Source organism: Poecilia latipinna, unplaced genomic scaffold (assembly GCF_001443285.1).
Source record: "Poecilia latipinna isolate Pla-1442-1.1 unplaced genomic scaffold, P_latipinna-1.0 Scaffold383, whole genome shotgun sequence".
NCBI classification, from domain to species: domain Eukaryota; kingdom Metazoa; phylum Chordata; class Actinopteri; order Cyprinodontiformes; family Poeciliidae; genus Poecilia; species Poecilia latipinna.
The window spans coordinates 316,293-332,361 of record NW_015112999.1 but is presented as its reverse complement, the minus strand read 5'-3'; the positions used below and the strand labels follow the sequence as shown (position 1 = coordinate 332,361).

The 16,069-nt window shown below is 36.5% G+C and overlaps 1 protein-coding gene across 1 annotated transcript in view; it reads left to right on the top strand.

The window, feature by feature from the left end:
• Positions 1 to 16,069, top strand: part of b3glcta (beta 3-glucosyltransferase a) — a 75,202-nt gene that overhangs the window by 31,495 nt on the left and 27,638 nt on the right. The window contains exons 3-5 of the mRNA XM_015036877.1: positions 9,558 to 9,667; positions 14,702 to 14,778; positions 15,355 to 15,466. Coding sequence (XP_014892363.1) covers positions 9,558 to 9,667; positions 14,702 to 14,778; positions 15,355 to 15,466 — 299 coding nt within the window. The remainder of the gene's footprint in view (positions 1 to 9,557; positions 9,668 to 14,701; positions 14,779 to 15,354; positions 15,467 to 16,069) is intronic.

Below are 16,069 nucleotides of genomic sequence, written 5' to 3'. Positions count from 1 at the left end.
GTTGTGTCCCAGTTATTTGTCAAACGTCTTCAGGCATAAAGTCCCTGTGTTGTTTATTTGGCACTCTTTGCAATTAGAAGCAGAATCTCAGCTTGTTATAACAGTGCTTCAAGACATCTGTGAAGCTTGTAAGAAGTTAAAGAGTCAAACCAGAGCTTTGTAGAGAACAAAGCCTTAAAGTTGACATATTGGCAATGAGGTATTAACAGGTATTTAGCCATGCTGGCAGGAAGCTATAGTGGGGACTGGAGACAGAGGACTCATTAACTCCTTCTGCATGTTTTAATGAAAAAAAAAAAAAAAAAAAAAACAATCATAGGCTGGATTTTGCCTAATTGTAGAGTTAAAAATAAAGCCACATGTTTTGGTTTTACTGGTTGAAATATTCCTGCTGTCTTCCTCTGCTTGTGTCCTCTGTGACACGTCTGAAACAATTCATCTTTAATCATGTGATTTTAATGATTATTTTGATTTTCAATGGTAGCCCAAAGGAAGATTTACCACAGTGGCAAATAAAACGGGTGAATTTTCTTTCCCTTGGCTAAAAGAAATGTTGTCAGATTCATTTTAAACAATTTTCTTTAGAAGTAAATTTTACTTGCTGTTTTCAGGTATAAAGATGCAGGAATGATTTCTTTCTCTCTTTTTTAAATGGAGCTTTGTGAATGTTGCAGCTGGGCTGACCTCATTCTTCTTAAAGGTCAATGAAAAATGTTTCAGTAGGAGTTCTCCTTGAAAGCTAACAAAGCCATGTCTGGTTTCTGTGTACATCAATGGTTTCATCAATGGTTTCAGATTGCTTCTTTGCCGTTTACATGACCCTGATGACTGTGGATTGGGATTACTTTAAGAAACCATTGAAATATAAGTGATGCAGTCTTTGCAACAATTGTTTAAAAGAGATTCTTTGTACAACCAACTAACTGACAGTTTAGTTTACTGACAGGATCACTGTCAGTAAACTAAGATTAAGTATTTTCCAAATATGGACAAAAAATAGAATATGGGAAGAAATGTCTATATTGCAATTTTTTTCATGTCTGTCCATCCATTCCTTTTATAGCTGTCCTATCAAAAAATGTCTTTCGACTTTCAGAATTTTTTAATTTTGAGTCTGGGAAAGTATAAAATTTGGAACTTCAAAAGATGTCGATCTGTACCCGTGTTATAATGGCAAATTAATTTCCTTTCACATAAAACGTATTGTGAATTAATTTGCAATATTGAACATGTTAGGCAGACAATAATCAATATATTTGTTTTTTGTTCATTTTCACTAAACTTCATGGTACACAACATGCGACACAGTGCCCATTTTCTGCTATGCTGCAGAATGTTGGGCAGAAACTAAAAAGGAACAGTATTCATCTATTCATATTCAGCTGCATAGTCTTATTAAAAATGCAGCACGGTTCATCTCAGCAAATCTGGGAGAAAGGGAAAAAAAAAAGAAAAACCTTGGAGAGCATATTCTACCTGAATGCCTGGGGAGAAGAAATCATTCACCCAGCTGCAATAAAATAAAAAGGCTTTTTTTCAAATATAAGTGTTAAAACCTGCTGAGATGCATATCCTTTCCAATTGTGCCAAAGGCCTTATAGAATATAACCTTCTCACAGCACTGTCAATAAATTGAATCAGAAATGATATTTTATATTTTTATACAACAGCTGGTGTGTGGACATGGATTGTAGCAAAACAGCAAAACCTGTGAATCTTCTATTAAATATCCAGACCACACTTTTTTAGCTTATTGAACTTCTTCTATTTTAAAATGTGATATTAATATTATTGGACTATGTACATGGCAATAAAAAAAACAGTGATTTTACTAAATGAGCACTAATTGCCCTCAGACATCATTGAGTTATGACCTGTGTCAGTAATTTGTAGCATAAACAGCTGCTTCATGGAAGTTTCAGAGGTTTAATAGTCAACAAACAAACATCATCACTAGACAGTAGAGGTGTACAATACTTCATATTTTGGTATTGATCCAATACCTCGTAAACATAGCACCAGTATCGCCGATGCTGATTCTTATATCGATACTTTTTAGTGAAGATGGAGATGGAGGTGCAATAAAAGGAGGCTACAAAGTCTTCAACGGAAAGCCGATGCACACAGCAACTTTTCCCTGTTTGTTGTTTTTGTCCCACTTTATGTGCTACTTTATTTTTGATCTAGTCAGAAAAGGATTTTTAATGACTGGAATCCATTTGTTTTTGCGATTATAAAATAATGTCAAAAGAGGTGGTAATAGTTTTTGTAAGAAACTGGTTGAACTTGTGAGAGTCATTGACTGCGTGTCACTCACTCACTCACTCACCAACCCTGTGATTCATGTGAGTCACTGACCCTGAATGCATTTAGCATGTTTCAAGGTTTAAATAGCCATAAAACCTTCTAAGTCGAGGTTTCAAGCCCTGATTGTAAATATAGAAATAAATACTTGCTGAAGCCGCTGAGTGTTGTTTTTACCACTTAACATACTCGACTCAACATTGATTCCTTTATTACTGCTGCTTGTCTTCTTTTTTATACACTTTATCTTAAAGTCCGTATTAGTCTTGAACTAATAAGGACTTTATTATCTTCTGTAATCTGCAACATGCTTTTTGAATTGAATCAGTTTTCTTATGCTGTGGTCTGTGCACTCCTCACCTCACTAGGCTGCATATACTACACTTGTCCCTGGGTGTTTTTTCATGTGGACAAGCTCCAAGGATGCTGAAAGAGTTAATGTCCCTGCAAAGGCTTATGAGCCTGAAACTCTTCAGTCAGTCAGAAGTGAAGAAGCCCTTCAGATGAGGGGTGAAAAGCCTTTAAGAATCAGGAAAAGAAATTGCAGCTACCTTCTATTCAGGCACTTAAAAGTAAACTCGTGCTATTTGAATTTATGGAGTGTGGCACCAAATAGATGTTTAGAGTTGCTGGCGTGGGAAAATAAATGACTGGGAGATTTCTTTATCCTGGAGATAAAAAGAAATGCACATAGGCGAGCAGATTGAACTGAAGTTTTAAGAGGATTTTTGTAAGAGTTTATATTTTTGCGATTTTATATTTTCATAGTTTTCAAAGCCCCTCAAGTTTTAAGCTCTCCTTTCTCATTTTGGTTTTATTTTATTTAGAGATGTTCCCAAAAACTCGACACAGTCTCAAATTTGCCTATTTTCAGCTTGAGTGAATCCGCCATATTACTGGCTTTAATAAAATCTGCATTCCAAGCCAAACTCAGCCAGCCGTCGTGAGAAATACCAGAAGCCCTGGCTACATATAGCATAAGAAGCATTAAATCATGCATTCTATTGAATTCTTCTTTTTAAAGAAAATAGTTATCATTTAAACCATGTTCCATACTCTTTCAACTAATCCACGAGTTTTAGGAGTGATAAATGGACTTCATAGGCAAAAACTGGAATCTGTTAAGAATTAATTGCTTGGACTCCCTGAATTATTGATGCTAAGTGAGGTTCCGGGGTTGAGTTCAGCATTCATTAGTCTAGAGAATATTCAGGCAAAAAGTCTTGAACTCTAAAGAACCTCAAATAAATGTAATTATCGTGGGCTGGAGGCAGCTTTATGTCCGTTTAGCCACTGCAGTGCTTTCACACAACACACATATACACGCAGACACATATATACGTGTGTGTGTATTTTGTCGCTCTCCCTGCTGATTCTTTTTCTTCATTTTACTCAATTTCGGTTTGCTTCCTCCTTGATATTTTGTTCTCTGTGTTGTATTGGTTGATATTTGTGTTATTGATTTTTATTTTTCTGCAGCATGCTGAAACTTAAATACACTATGCTCTGTATTGATCTTTTGCAAGGCAATTAAAAGTATGTATTAACAGAAGAAGGCGGCTGATAGAAAATCATTGCACTTACTGCTTGATCCATTGGCTTGTGCCACATGAGATGAGTGTCGGTGGGAGGGAAATAAATCGTTTTTATATCTACATCAAACTTTCAACAATTCCCCAAAAATGTAATGTGCTAAATATAAGCTTTAAGACTTTAACTTCCTAAATCTTTTATTCTCAATAACATGATTTTACTGTCTTTCTCCCCTGTACTGTCTTGAACATGATGTGGGGGAAAAATAGAAGCTGACTTTTATGGTGAGAGATAATTCTGGACCATCTTGTCTCCAGGAGTCCAATCATATGAGGCATTGGAGTGGATCAGGTTTTCACACCAGCACAATCGCCTACTGGATTGGGAATAGTATGGAAATAAGCTATTGACATCCTTTCACTTCTCTGCCTGTGTGCATGCAAAGACATGCTGTGGACCTGATTTGCTCCCACAACAGCCTAATGGCCCCATCCACTGAATCTTATCCATCAGGCTTTCTGCAGACATTTATCATGAAAATTGTTCTACTTATCCACTTTTTGCACCGAGACTCCTCATTACTCTTGCAGAATTGTGAGCCGGAGTTGAACGAGTTTTGCATGTTTACAGTTCCTTCTCATATAGCATTTTCGGGCTGTGTGGATGCTATTACTCTAAGCTAAAATAAACCATTCCCATGACTACACACACCTACTTTTTGAGTCCCTGGAGGTCGGTGCAGCCTCATCTCTTCTACCACTTGGCGACATCTGGAATCTGCTCTAAGGAAGTGTCACTATCAATTTGCGTCAGAGGTGACAACACTGCATCACAAGTGGCCTGGAAAATATAATCTTTCTTTACATATGATCACTTAGAAAAACAGATATTTAGTAGACGATTAGTCCCGGTTCACTCTTCAGTCTGATTGTGTAACTTCTGATATGTAAAATTATGAGGCAGTATCTGCGCACCCGAAATGTTTGTTGAGCTCACTGTGAGCCAGATGGCGATGGCCTTTAGAGAATAGCTCTGCACCTTAAGAAGAGCATCAGATAATAACAACGTCAGGGAGGGGAGCGTTCACTTCTTTCTTATTTCATCCAGTATATTTCAAGGCTGATGCAGACTTCTATTTTTTTTCATGAAGTGGCCCCTGAGCAATGCTGAACTGGTAGACATAATTGAACTCCGGTCTCATGCTTTCTAGTTCCATCAACCTGGCAAAATAACATCATTTGCACTGAGGAGCCCAGGGATTTAACTGCATTTCCCACAAAACCTCCAATCTTCTTTTTCCCTCCCCTCTCTCTTACCTGTTCCATGTATGAAAGAACTGATTTTCCAGTTCTAAGGGTTCACTTGCTAGCAAAGAAAACATGTTTTCATAGCAACTTAATTATTTTATTATCATATCTATCAAAAGCATTCATAATCCTTGAACTCTTTTCTGTTTTGTCTGTTTAAACTGTGCTTTTGAGAAGCTTTATGACAGATAAATGTGGGAAGACTATACAGTTACTTATTTAAGTAAATCTCTAAAAGTTCTAATTTCTATTTAGCCCCACTTACTCTGACACCTGTATTTAAAATGTTAATGCTAATAATTACATTCGGGATAATTCAGATAATCCAACTTTGTGTAATTTAGTCTCACTAGCTCCATCTGGTTTGTTAGAGAACATCAGTGAACAAACAGAATCATGAAGTGCAAGGGACACAGCAGGAAATTTGAACTTCTGAAACTATGACAGGCCATAAGCTTTTCAAAGTTGATAGGAAGATGGGTGGAATTCTTTGAGGCTGCAAACCATTTGAGACTGAGGAGGATGTCGACTTTCCTGCAGGAGAACAACCCTAAGCTTACAGAACAGCCAGACCTGCAGTGCATGGTTTAGTTGAAATTATATTCATGTTGTGGAATCATTCAGACCTAGCTCCAATTGGGAGTTTGTAGCACGAGTCAACAAAGTAATGGCTCAGAAGCACTGAATACTAATGTTCCCTTCATTTTAGCCATTTTCATTTGCAATTTTTTTGCAAACTGGTAATCCTTTTCCTTCCTCTTAACAATTATGCTCCACTCTGTTTTAATCCACCACATTAAATCCCAACAAAATTCACTGAAGCTTGAGTATGAGCAACCCTTTTTAACATAGGCATGTTAAAGAGGTGCTTATACTTTTCCAAGGTACTATAAACTCTGTTGAATTGTAGGACACAATATTTGTAATAATTAGGAAATGTTTCTAAATTTTACCGTCTTCGGTGTTTTCACATGTGGAATTCAATTAAAATAAAATGTGTTCATTCTGCAATGAAATGCTAAATTTCAGAAAACTTGCATATTTTGTGCAACCAGAATGTGCTAAATCACAGAGAACATGTATGTATCAGTATTTGATACCAGGAAAATGTATGACTATATTATTGGATTATATAATTACTGTATTAGACATAGCGTAGTGTGGCAAGAAGAATTATAATGTGTTTTATAGGTGACTCATGCTGAAAGATTTGTGGGTTTAAATGCACTGGTGGCTTCATTTAAAGTTTGCAGCATGCTGTCAGAAATCAAATAGAGCAAAGGCATGCCACCACTGGGAGTTATTTTTGCCCTTGGTGCAGTTCTGGCTCAGAGAATCTTAAATATAAACTGTTTGTCAGATTGCAAAACAAACATCTCACAGTGAACAACCCTAGTTCAACTCTAGTGCCACACTCTTTTCCGCAACAGTACAGTAATAAGCAAAGTCTCATAACATTCATCCCAGCACTGATCCCTGTCACTTAAACCACATCATCAGTCCAAACTGAACCATTAAGTCCCAACATTTTTTATTCATTTATTTATTTTATTTTTTTTTTTTGCTGTAGTGTTTCAAATAACTTTCTTCCTTCAACCTTTTAAATATTTACAGTGTATTTATTTTTCATTAAAAATAACCTGAGGCATATTTGCCTCCAAAGGCATTGCTATAAGTCCTGTTTGTCCTCCTTTTAAGACAGGTAGCTGTATTGACTGGACGGTTGCACTGCCATGATTATCAACATGGTGCACAAAGGTGATTTTGAACAAGCGGAAGGACACAGGAATGATAGAGATGGAGGAAGAAGGGCACAACAACAGGATTTTTTCCTTTCCCCTTTTTTCGCCTCGTAGTTGGATGATTAATCGAAAGCCATTAGTGTGGAGTCAAGGCCAGTGAATTCAGCTTTAATTAGTTTCTTTTTTTTGCCTCTCATTCCCCTTTGCTTTGACACAACGTATGCATTATCTACACAATGAGAAATTGGCAAACTGCTTATCTGATTTTGCCTTCAGTGTCTTTTATCTGCTGTTGCTGTACAGTGGAGTATGAGGAGGTTGATGCCCCACCTGGGATCTCAAGAATGGCTGCTTTAGGACTAGTTCAATGCACACACACGCTCACACACACTCACTCATTTAGCACCAACTGCAGAAGGACGTTTAGAGGTGGCGTGGTGGTGTTCTCGCTGACATCAACTCTTGAGACTGGATGTGTTTTGGAGATGGACATGCAGAGATTTAGAGAGTAATTTCTCGCCTCGCCAGACCTCAAGGTTCAAGACGATATTTGTCATTAGCTAGATAAGGGAGTTATAGTCCTACCTGTCTTTTAATATATATTTAAAAAAGATATAGCATAGATACTATACTGTGACTTATCTGTCTGTAACCTTGGCCTCTGATAACTGAACCTGTAGTGTTAGGGGGACAAGTAATTGAAGTAGAGCTAATCCATCTCATCTTGCCATTGTTAATCCTTGCACTGAACAATTCTTCCACATGCATTTTAGACCATCTGTATCCTAGGTGCTTTGGCACCTAACACAAAATAATTCTTAAATAAGGCCAAAATTGAACATTTTTAGTCAATTTAACAAATGCTGTGAGGGAAAATCAACTGTACTTATCATCCTGAACACACATCCCCACTGTTTAACAGGTCCGCTAGCATCATGACTGCTGGGATGCCGTTTATCAGTAGGGACATGGGAACTGTTAAGAGTTGATGTCAAGATGGATAGAATAAATTAAATCCCTGAAGAAAACCTGTTGGAGGTTGAGGGTGGAGTAGAGGTTCAACTTCCAACATAATGACCCTAAGCAACAGGCAGAGTTACAGAAGAATGGCATAGATCAAAGAATGGTCATGTGTTAAAACGGTCCAGTCAAAGTCCAGAACTCAATCCAGCTTATATTATGTGGCAAAACTTGATAATCGCAATATATTGAAGCCATCTTCTTCCATATGATTGCTGTGTCCTCTTCTTGGTTTGCGAAAAGCAGGAGGTTTTTATGGATTTCTGTTTCTTGGCTGTTGCGTGAATGCCTGATTTAATGTCGACTACATCCTCCCATCTAAAGGTCGAGTCTCTGCGGCTCCTCCAGAGTTGCTCCCCTGACTGGCGTACATCTCTTGGCGTCCCAAACATGGTGGACAGCCATGTTTGAGATGCTTACAGTTGTGTCAAAGTGCTTGGCGATTAGCATTGCTGCATCCTATTAAGGTGCATCAGGGTAAAGTGCATGGATTTCAGTGCAGGCTACACTTTATAGGTTTGAATTTATTCACATTTATGTTATTTATTTGTTCAGTTACAGTCAAAATACAGTGAAAATACAGTTGCAAAATATAGTGAAGTTTGCACATTATAAATTCTGTAAACGTATAAGGGATGTGATCAGTTTTGCAAGTCACTGTTCCTATTTAACTTTTGAAATGTTAGAATTATGTTGGTAATCAAATTTGGTGGCCTACAATGAGATCATTCTGTAAGGTAATTAAACTTTATTACACTGTACACACTTTATGACCATATGCTGTGCAAAATACTCAACTAACCAATGAATTTTGCTGAGGTATGTGGGGTCATTTTTCACCACGCTGGCTGTTTTCATTATTCTGGCCTTATATTGCGCCCCACCTCCGAGCTCTAAATTACTGTGCAGCTTTTTTTTTGTTGTAGCACTCATTTTTGTCAGGGTCTGCAGATTTTAAATTGACATAAAGGACAGCTTGTGGGATTGAAGAGTCGTCCAATGTAATTGCACAGAGCCAAAGACAAAATGACAGACTTTTTTTTTATCCCTTCCCTCTGGTCTTTTGTTTTTGTTTCTTGTTGTCATGAGAGCTACAGGGTTTATCTGGACTTGTTTGTGAAGATAACAGGATTCCTCCCTGAGCCGTTTTCTGTTTACAGTCCTGCGAATATATTTCACACAGAGGCGACCCGCAGCTAGTTGATTCAATGACAAAAATAGAATCCAGGCGTGATGTCAGAGCCGCCTTTATTATCAATTCATAAGCAGATTTTATTATCCTTAAAGTCTAAACATTTCATTTTCATGGCTGACTTTTACTGATGCTGAAACCACTTTAATTACAGCAGAAGTGGACAGCTGGGCTTTGTCAACCTTTTGGGTATTACTGAACCTCACCCCATCTGACTGCTAATCTTTTATTTAATAAAACAGTCTTTGCTGTGGCATTTACATACTCTCTCCCAAGTCAATTATACTCTTGGAGTTGTGGTTATTATCATCAGGCCAATAACAGAGATTAGCCAAAGTCACCTCGGCTATTCAGGCTGCGACTCTTGTGTTGTCTTACTTTCAGAAGGTCATCGATTGCCATGATCCATTCTCACAGTACGCCAGCCGTCCCACATCTCTGTCCTTTGTGTTGCTCCAGACCTGCGGGAGATGGTGTTTGTCATCCAGAGTCAAAGGAACTCCTTCCACGTGAGGCAGGCGGAAGAGCGGAGAGCAGATTTGCTGAAGCAGGTGCATGATCTGACCGAGGTAAGAGTGAAGTCTCCGTTACAGTTAGTCTGGCACGGAAAACGGCACACATAAACTCAGAGAGCGTTATAATGTGTTGAAATTAACCTTTGATGTCATAAAAATAAACACATCCCTGAATCTAAATGTTTATGCCCCATGCTGCCAACTGTGGTTTGTAAAAAAAAATATTTACACACCATATATATTTCCACTGAAAACAAATAAATTTTCCATCTGCGATAACATAAAGAAATACTGCTAGCATTGAGAATTATTTATATCCTCTACAGCTCCTGCGTGTAAAGCACATCTAAGGCTTAAATATGAAAGCACAGTGTAAAATATTTAACACTTTTAGCTTTTTGTGGCATGTGGTTACTTATAATTTGATATAATTAGGAAATCTTGAGCAGCACTCTGAAGGAGACTGAGGACACTGCATCTGAATGTGCTGCACTTGATGGTGCTGCAGAGGTAAAATGATGGCAATGTCCTAAAATGATTTCCACATTTTAGGAACACTGAGGGAGAAATTTACAAAGCAGTTCCATCGGCTATTTTTTTTTTCTTCCTTTGCTTTGATCCTGCTATTTGCTTCCTTTCTGGATTCACAAAGCAGTTTGCTTTAAATACAGGCAGTAGCAGCTCCACCTATCACGACCGGCAAATGTGAGCAATTTGCACCTGTTGTTGTTTATGATCTCTATCTTCAGCCACAAACACAAAGGGAGCAGAAGCAGCTAAAATTTCAAATAATTTACCCTTTAATGATTATGTTGATGGACCTTACTGGGTTCATTTAGCAGTTTGATTCATTTTTCTTCTGATATCTTTAATATATTTCTTTTAAAGAGGAACCTGTTTACCTTCTGTGTTTTTTTCCCTATTGGCTCATATTCAAAATATTGCAATTCAATTTCCATCTTTATTTGTGTTTTCATTTCTTGATATTCAAATTTTCATTTTAGGACAAAAGGCTCTAGGTTACCATTTGTGTAACTTCACAAATTGAATCATTTTTAAAATGCCTCTTTGGATTGTAAATGCTGCAGACCCCTGGCTTAGACAATTTATTTGAATCTTTAGTTAGTTGCTGAAATATCAGACAGATTTCATCAGAAGAAAGGATTAAATATCCTGACATGTTTTGCCTCATTTTAACAAACCGCATGAACAAAGTGACGTTCTTCTTGGTGATGCAATTTTGGGAACAGATCTGCCTTTGCATTTAGATTCAGAATTAGAAACATGTGCAGACTAAGATTTGCAAACTTTTAACACAGTTTAATTGCTGTGTGAATCGAACCGTGAGTGTTGCTCACCTGGACATATTTAGTGCCTTACTGGAAAGTAAAATTTGTCAAACATTGAGATTTGGGTATCTATCTTCACCAAACATTTATTTGGGGGAAAGATCCCAGTGCAGTAAGTGGCCGTGATTGACCCATCTTTTTAGAATTATGTCAACAGAATAGTGCTTCCAGGTTTGGTAGATGGTGTTTTATTATTATTATTATTATTATTATTATTATTACACTTTAGATGTGTGCTATAATTTGAGCTTTGATTTAGGTTTTTCAGAGTTTAGGACCCTAATACAAACCCATCTCACACTTTTAAGATTGGGATTTGCAAAAATAATGCTTCATTATTAATCCAGTACTTTCATTTTGCTGTCACATAAAATCCCAATTAAATGCACTATTGGTTTAGGCAATAAAGTGACAAAACGTGTAAAAGTTCCTGAATATTTGAATTATTTTTATTCAGAGGTAGTTTGGCAATGAAGCTGTTCATGATGGTGTAATGTAATATCATGCACTGCATTCACACTTTGTACATCAGATTTATTTACCAATATCAAAATTTATGCTACGGGTCTATAATAAAGGAAGATATTCAAAAAAATATCACAAACATAGAAGAAGATATGTGAACACAGACTTGGATTTGATAAATAAAATGTAAACTCTAATAAAATCCTCCTCCCTTTCTTCTTAAACTGATTATAAATTCTACTGACCTGTCCATGACTTCCTCCGCTTCCAAGACACGGAGCAGTTTTGCAGATAATGCTATTGAAGTCTTACGTCGTGCTTCTCGCGCATCAAAAGAGTTAGACTCACACATTCTCATCTTGTGGATTTTGGTGTTTTGCATTATGCATTTAAAATATCTTGAAATTCATGTTGTGATTCAGAAAAAAGAGAGATTACTGGAATAAGAAAATCTGTAATTGCTCGTCTTGTGAAAAAAGAAAAAAGAAAAAGCTGCAGGCAGCAATTAACCAGTCACAAAGAAAATCAAGATCATAGGATTTGTACAACCAAATCACGATGCTGTCTTTTGTCTATAATTAAAGTCGGCCTTATACTGTTGTCACAAAATGTGAAAAATGTCAGGATGGTATTAATAACGTGTTAAATAATTAGACTAACTGATTAGTGACATGAAATTGTTCAGAACTATAAATATTTATATCTCTGGGTTTCTTTTGCCTATAGCAGATGAAGATAATGTGATAGCTGCTTGTTTAAAAAACGGAGACATATGTATGAGTCTGCCCACCTCCTGCGTTTCTGCAGTCCAACATTCTGCCTTCTGGGAAAATTCACATCACATTTATGAAGTATGTTTGTCATTTAGCCAAGGTTGTTATCCACAGAGACACATACCGGGAGCGGGAATGAGATGAAGCAATGTAATTTTTTTTATTTTTTTTTTCCATCAGTGGTGCGAAAAAGATTGTTTTAACATGCATTTAATGCAGCAGTTGGAGCATAGCCATTTGTAGAGTCAAGAAGCAACTAAAATATCATTTAAACAAAAACGAATCGTCCTTTTTTACTTATTTATTTATTTTTTGTTTGTTTTTTTGTAGCCAGTAAGGTTCTGTTAACCTTCATTTTCTTGATTGCAAAGCACTTGGTTTGTTGTTCATTGCAACTTTATTCTCACCAAGCTGGCTTTTATAGAGTTGGTGAGAGTAGCCACTTTGTCACAGCCACGTCAACAAAAAAATTTTGAAAAAAAAATCTATAGGTTATCAAAATGTTTCACTCCTTGTATTGCATATTTCGTCATTGCTTTCTTTATAATCTTTAAAGATTAGCAGAGATGGACATTAGAGATCCATTATATTATATAATCATTTAACCCGCTAATATAGATGATTGGATTTGCTACAAAACATACCTGACTAACACTAATTAACAAGTGTAAGCAGCAGCATCAGATTCGGTGTTTGAACTGAGCGGCAGTCAGACAGAGTGGGTCAGTCTTTGTACTGGCTTGCTGTCTGACGACTGGACCGTGTTGTAATGAACCACAGGGTCAGACTTTGCTGCTTATCCCTTCTCTGCCAGCACAAGCTGGCTTTGAAAATCCTCGCATATTTTTCCCGTCTGTACGACAGAAAATTGTGCTCAAACATATTCCTCTCATTTGCAGGCAACTGTGAGCTCTTCATTTTTTTTTTTTTTTTTTTTTTACGAAACATCTTGTTCTTGTTTTCAGATCTTTCTCCGTTTTAGAAGTTCACCCCTTGTTATGAGAGCAAGACGGTAACAGAGCTCAGTGACAAGATGTAACGACAGTGAGCTGTTAATCACTCAATGTCCATCCCAAAAACAAAAAGGAGTAAATGAAATACTGAATAGTACATGCAAATAATGCTTCATATGTTTTAATAACATGAATAATACACAGTTAAAGATAGTTTTCAAACGTGTGTGTTTAGCAATTAAGTGAAAGAAAAGATATATCAATGAGCTACGCTTCTGTTGATTAATACAGTTTAGATCATTTTATTATTCATTTTGTAGATTAGATATTTTTTTTTACTCCATATGTTGGGTTTAAAGAAAACAGAAATCCAAACAAAATGCAATTAGCATTAGATGACTATTAGCAGACTGGTTGAGGGTTAACAATACACCAGATATTTTGGTCCCAAGAATTAGTCGAGACCGGATACTTACTATATGTTTGCGAAAAACTAATAGTTATATGTTAAATCATGTAATTTTAGTTAGAAATCACTAAGGAAAATCTGAAATTGTGATTATTCCCTCTGAACAATGCAGTTCTTAATCATAACATCTCAGTCTGGCTGTTTGTTTTTATTTCAATCAATCTTCTTCAGGCTCCTGTTTTCCAGGGATCATTTTTAATCACTTTATTTATTTTTTTTTTAATTTTCATCTCAGGTGGGTACAGATTTGATTTGTACAGTGTTTGCTTTGTTGACATAATTTCTTCTTTTCAGTTCATTAACATGAGGTTCGAAATTGTGTAAAATAAATCTATTCAGTGCTCAATATTACTCAGTGTTTTCAATTAAAGTCTCATATTCAGAATCGTTCAGTTAAATTATTTAACACATTTACTTTCCTTGCTGTGGGTTTGTTTTTCTTTAAGTTTGGTAGGAATGCAAGTCAGTGTCGCAGGCACTATAAGTAATGTAAATAAGAGTTGTTATTAAAGAAATTACAGTACGAGAAAAATATTCAACTGGAGATAATCTCCTTCTGGACTTATTGCATGTTTTACATAGCTACATTCTCAGGGGAAATCCTTTCTACAAAATAAATAGCTCCCATTTCTATTTTCTGCAGTATGCTTGTAGCCAGTGACCCCAACCTAATTGGATGAAGACTTCTTGTCCTCACAGATTCACAGATTCATCTTCCTTTTGTTGATCTCATAACTCCTACATGCCCACAAGCAGTCTTTCCACTCAGAGCATGCACTGCTTTCATAAATGGTCTACAAAACAATAGCTGTGAAGAGCAGGAAATGATACTTGTGAAAATATTGACACTAACGCTTGAGAGGTTGATATGCCCAGAAAAACACAGTATAAATTCAGTTCTAAAGCAGGAAAAAACATTCAAAACCACGGTGTTGCACATTTTAAATAAAAGACCTTGGAAAACATTCACTAGAGTATTGATAAAACTGTTGGCCTTTCAGTTTCTGCATGTCTCTTGTTAGTTCGTCTTGAGCTTTTCAGAGTTATTATGAATTCTCTGGTTTCTCTGTGTGTTTCAGAAGCCACCTGCGGTGTTGCTTCTTCACACTTTGTCAGACAATGAGGGTGATTGGAGCATTCTTCCTCTTCTGCCTTAGTAAGTATCACTGTTCATATTTTATAATCACTTAAAAACCACACTCTCACCCAACTCCACTGACGTTGGGAAAGTTTTAAGATTTTATTAAGGTTTTCGGCTTGCATGTTTAATAATTTTGCTTCGAAGCCCCGCAGTAATTGTTATTGATGGCCTCACATTATGATAAATTCATTTTTAATTTGTTTGTGGGTTTTAAAATGGGCCTATTAGTGCAGTTAATCATCAGTGTTAACAGCAGGATAAAAATTCTCCATTGCTTCACAAGAATCTTGCAACTTCTCTAGTTCTTATTCATAACAAAGATTCATCACTTGGAGCTTTACTGTAAGATCACACCATTATGCAGCCTGACTGTGTAAACTCAGTTCCCTTTTTTTGATTTTATTTCCTCTTGCATGAAACTGTGACTGCCTTGATCTGATTTGGCTGAGAGGGAGCCCCAGTTGGATTGTTTCTCAGCTTTTTGTCTGTTTGCGTTGTGCATGTCACTGCTCTGTTTATCGCTGCTTTATTATGCAGCTCCAGCTTTGATTAGCCTGTTTTTTTTTTCTTTTCTTCTTTCTATCTGTTCAGTTTGTCCCGCTCTTTTGGGAAAAACTCATCCTGGATTGTATTTCTTGAGGAGGAAACAAATGTGAAGATGGTTACTCTTCTTCAAGTCCTGGCAAAATTTCCCAAAAATAAGGTGAGCATGTTTAATTATGCCAATCGAGAAATGATTCTGTTACACGTTTTAAGCTTTACATCGCAATTCAGAGATACACTTACTTTCAAAATTATTTACATGATTGAGTATGTTATAGGTTATAAGACAAAGCAAATAAATTACATTATGCAGCTAATTACATAATAAATAACTTAAGACAGCTACAGAATATTTCACCGAGGTTTTATCTAATGATTGCAGGGCAGTTTTATAAAACCTGATTTAAATTGAACAGAAATAATTAGTCTTATTGGAACATGAAAACCTTCCAGAGTGCAGAAGTTTTTAACACCAACGGCAAAATGCATGTTCTATTTTATGAATAACTGAACACAAACTTGTGTTTCAAAGATTTTTCTTTCACAACTTACTGTATCACAACTTATAACACATTCAGTGCTAAACCAGTATCTCTATAATTAGGCAAACTGTAATGATAGTGCGTTACAGCTGGGCAGAGAATTATGTGTTGAGGTACTGAAAGCACCGCCGTCTGTAAGACTGGCTATTTTTAAATAAAGTGCTGACATGTAATTGTCTCTAAATGAGTGGAGGTGTTAGAAAAGAGGATGTGAAAAGAAA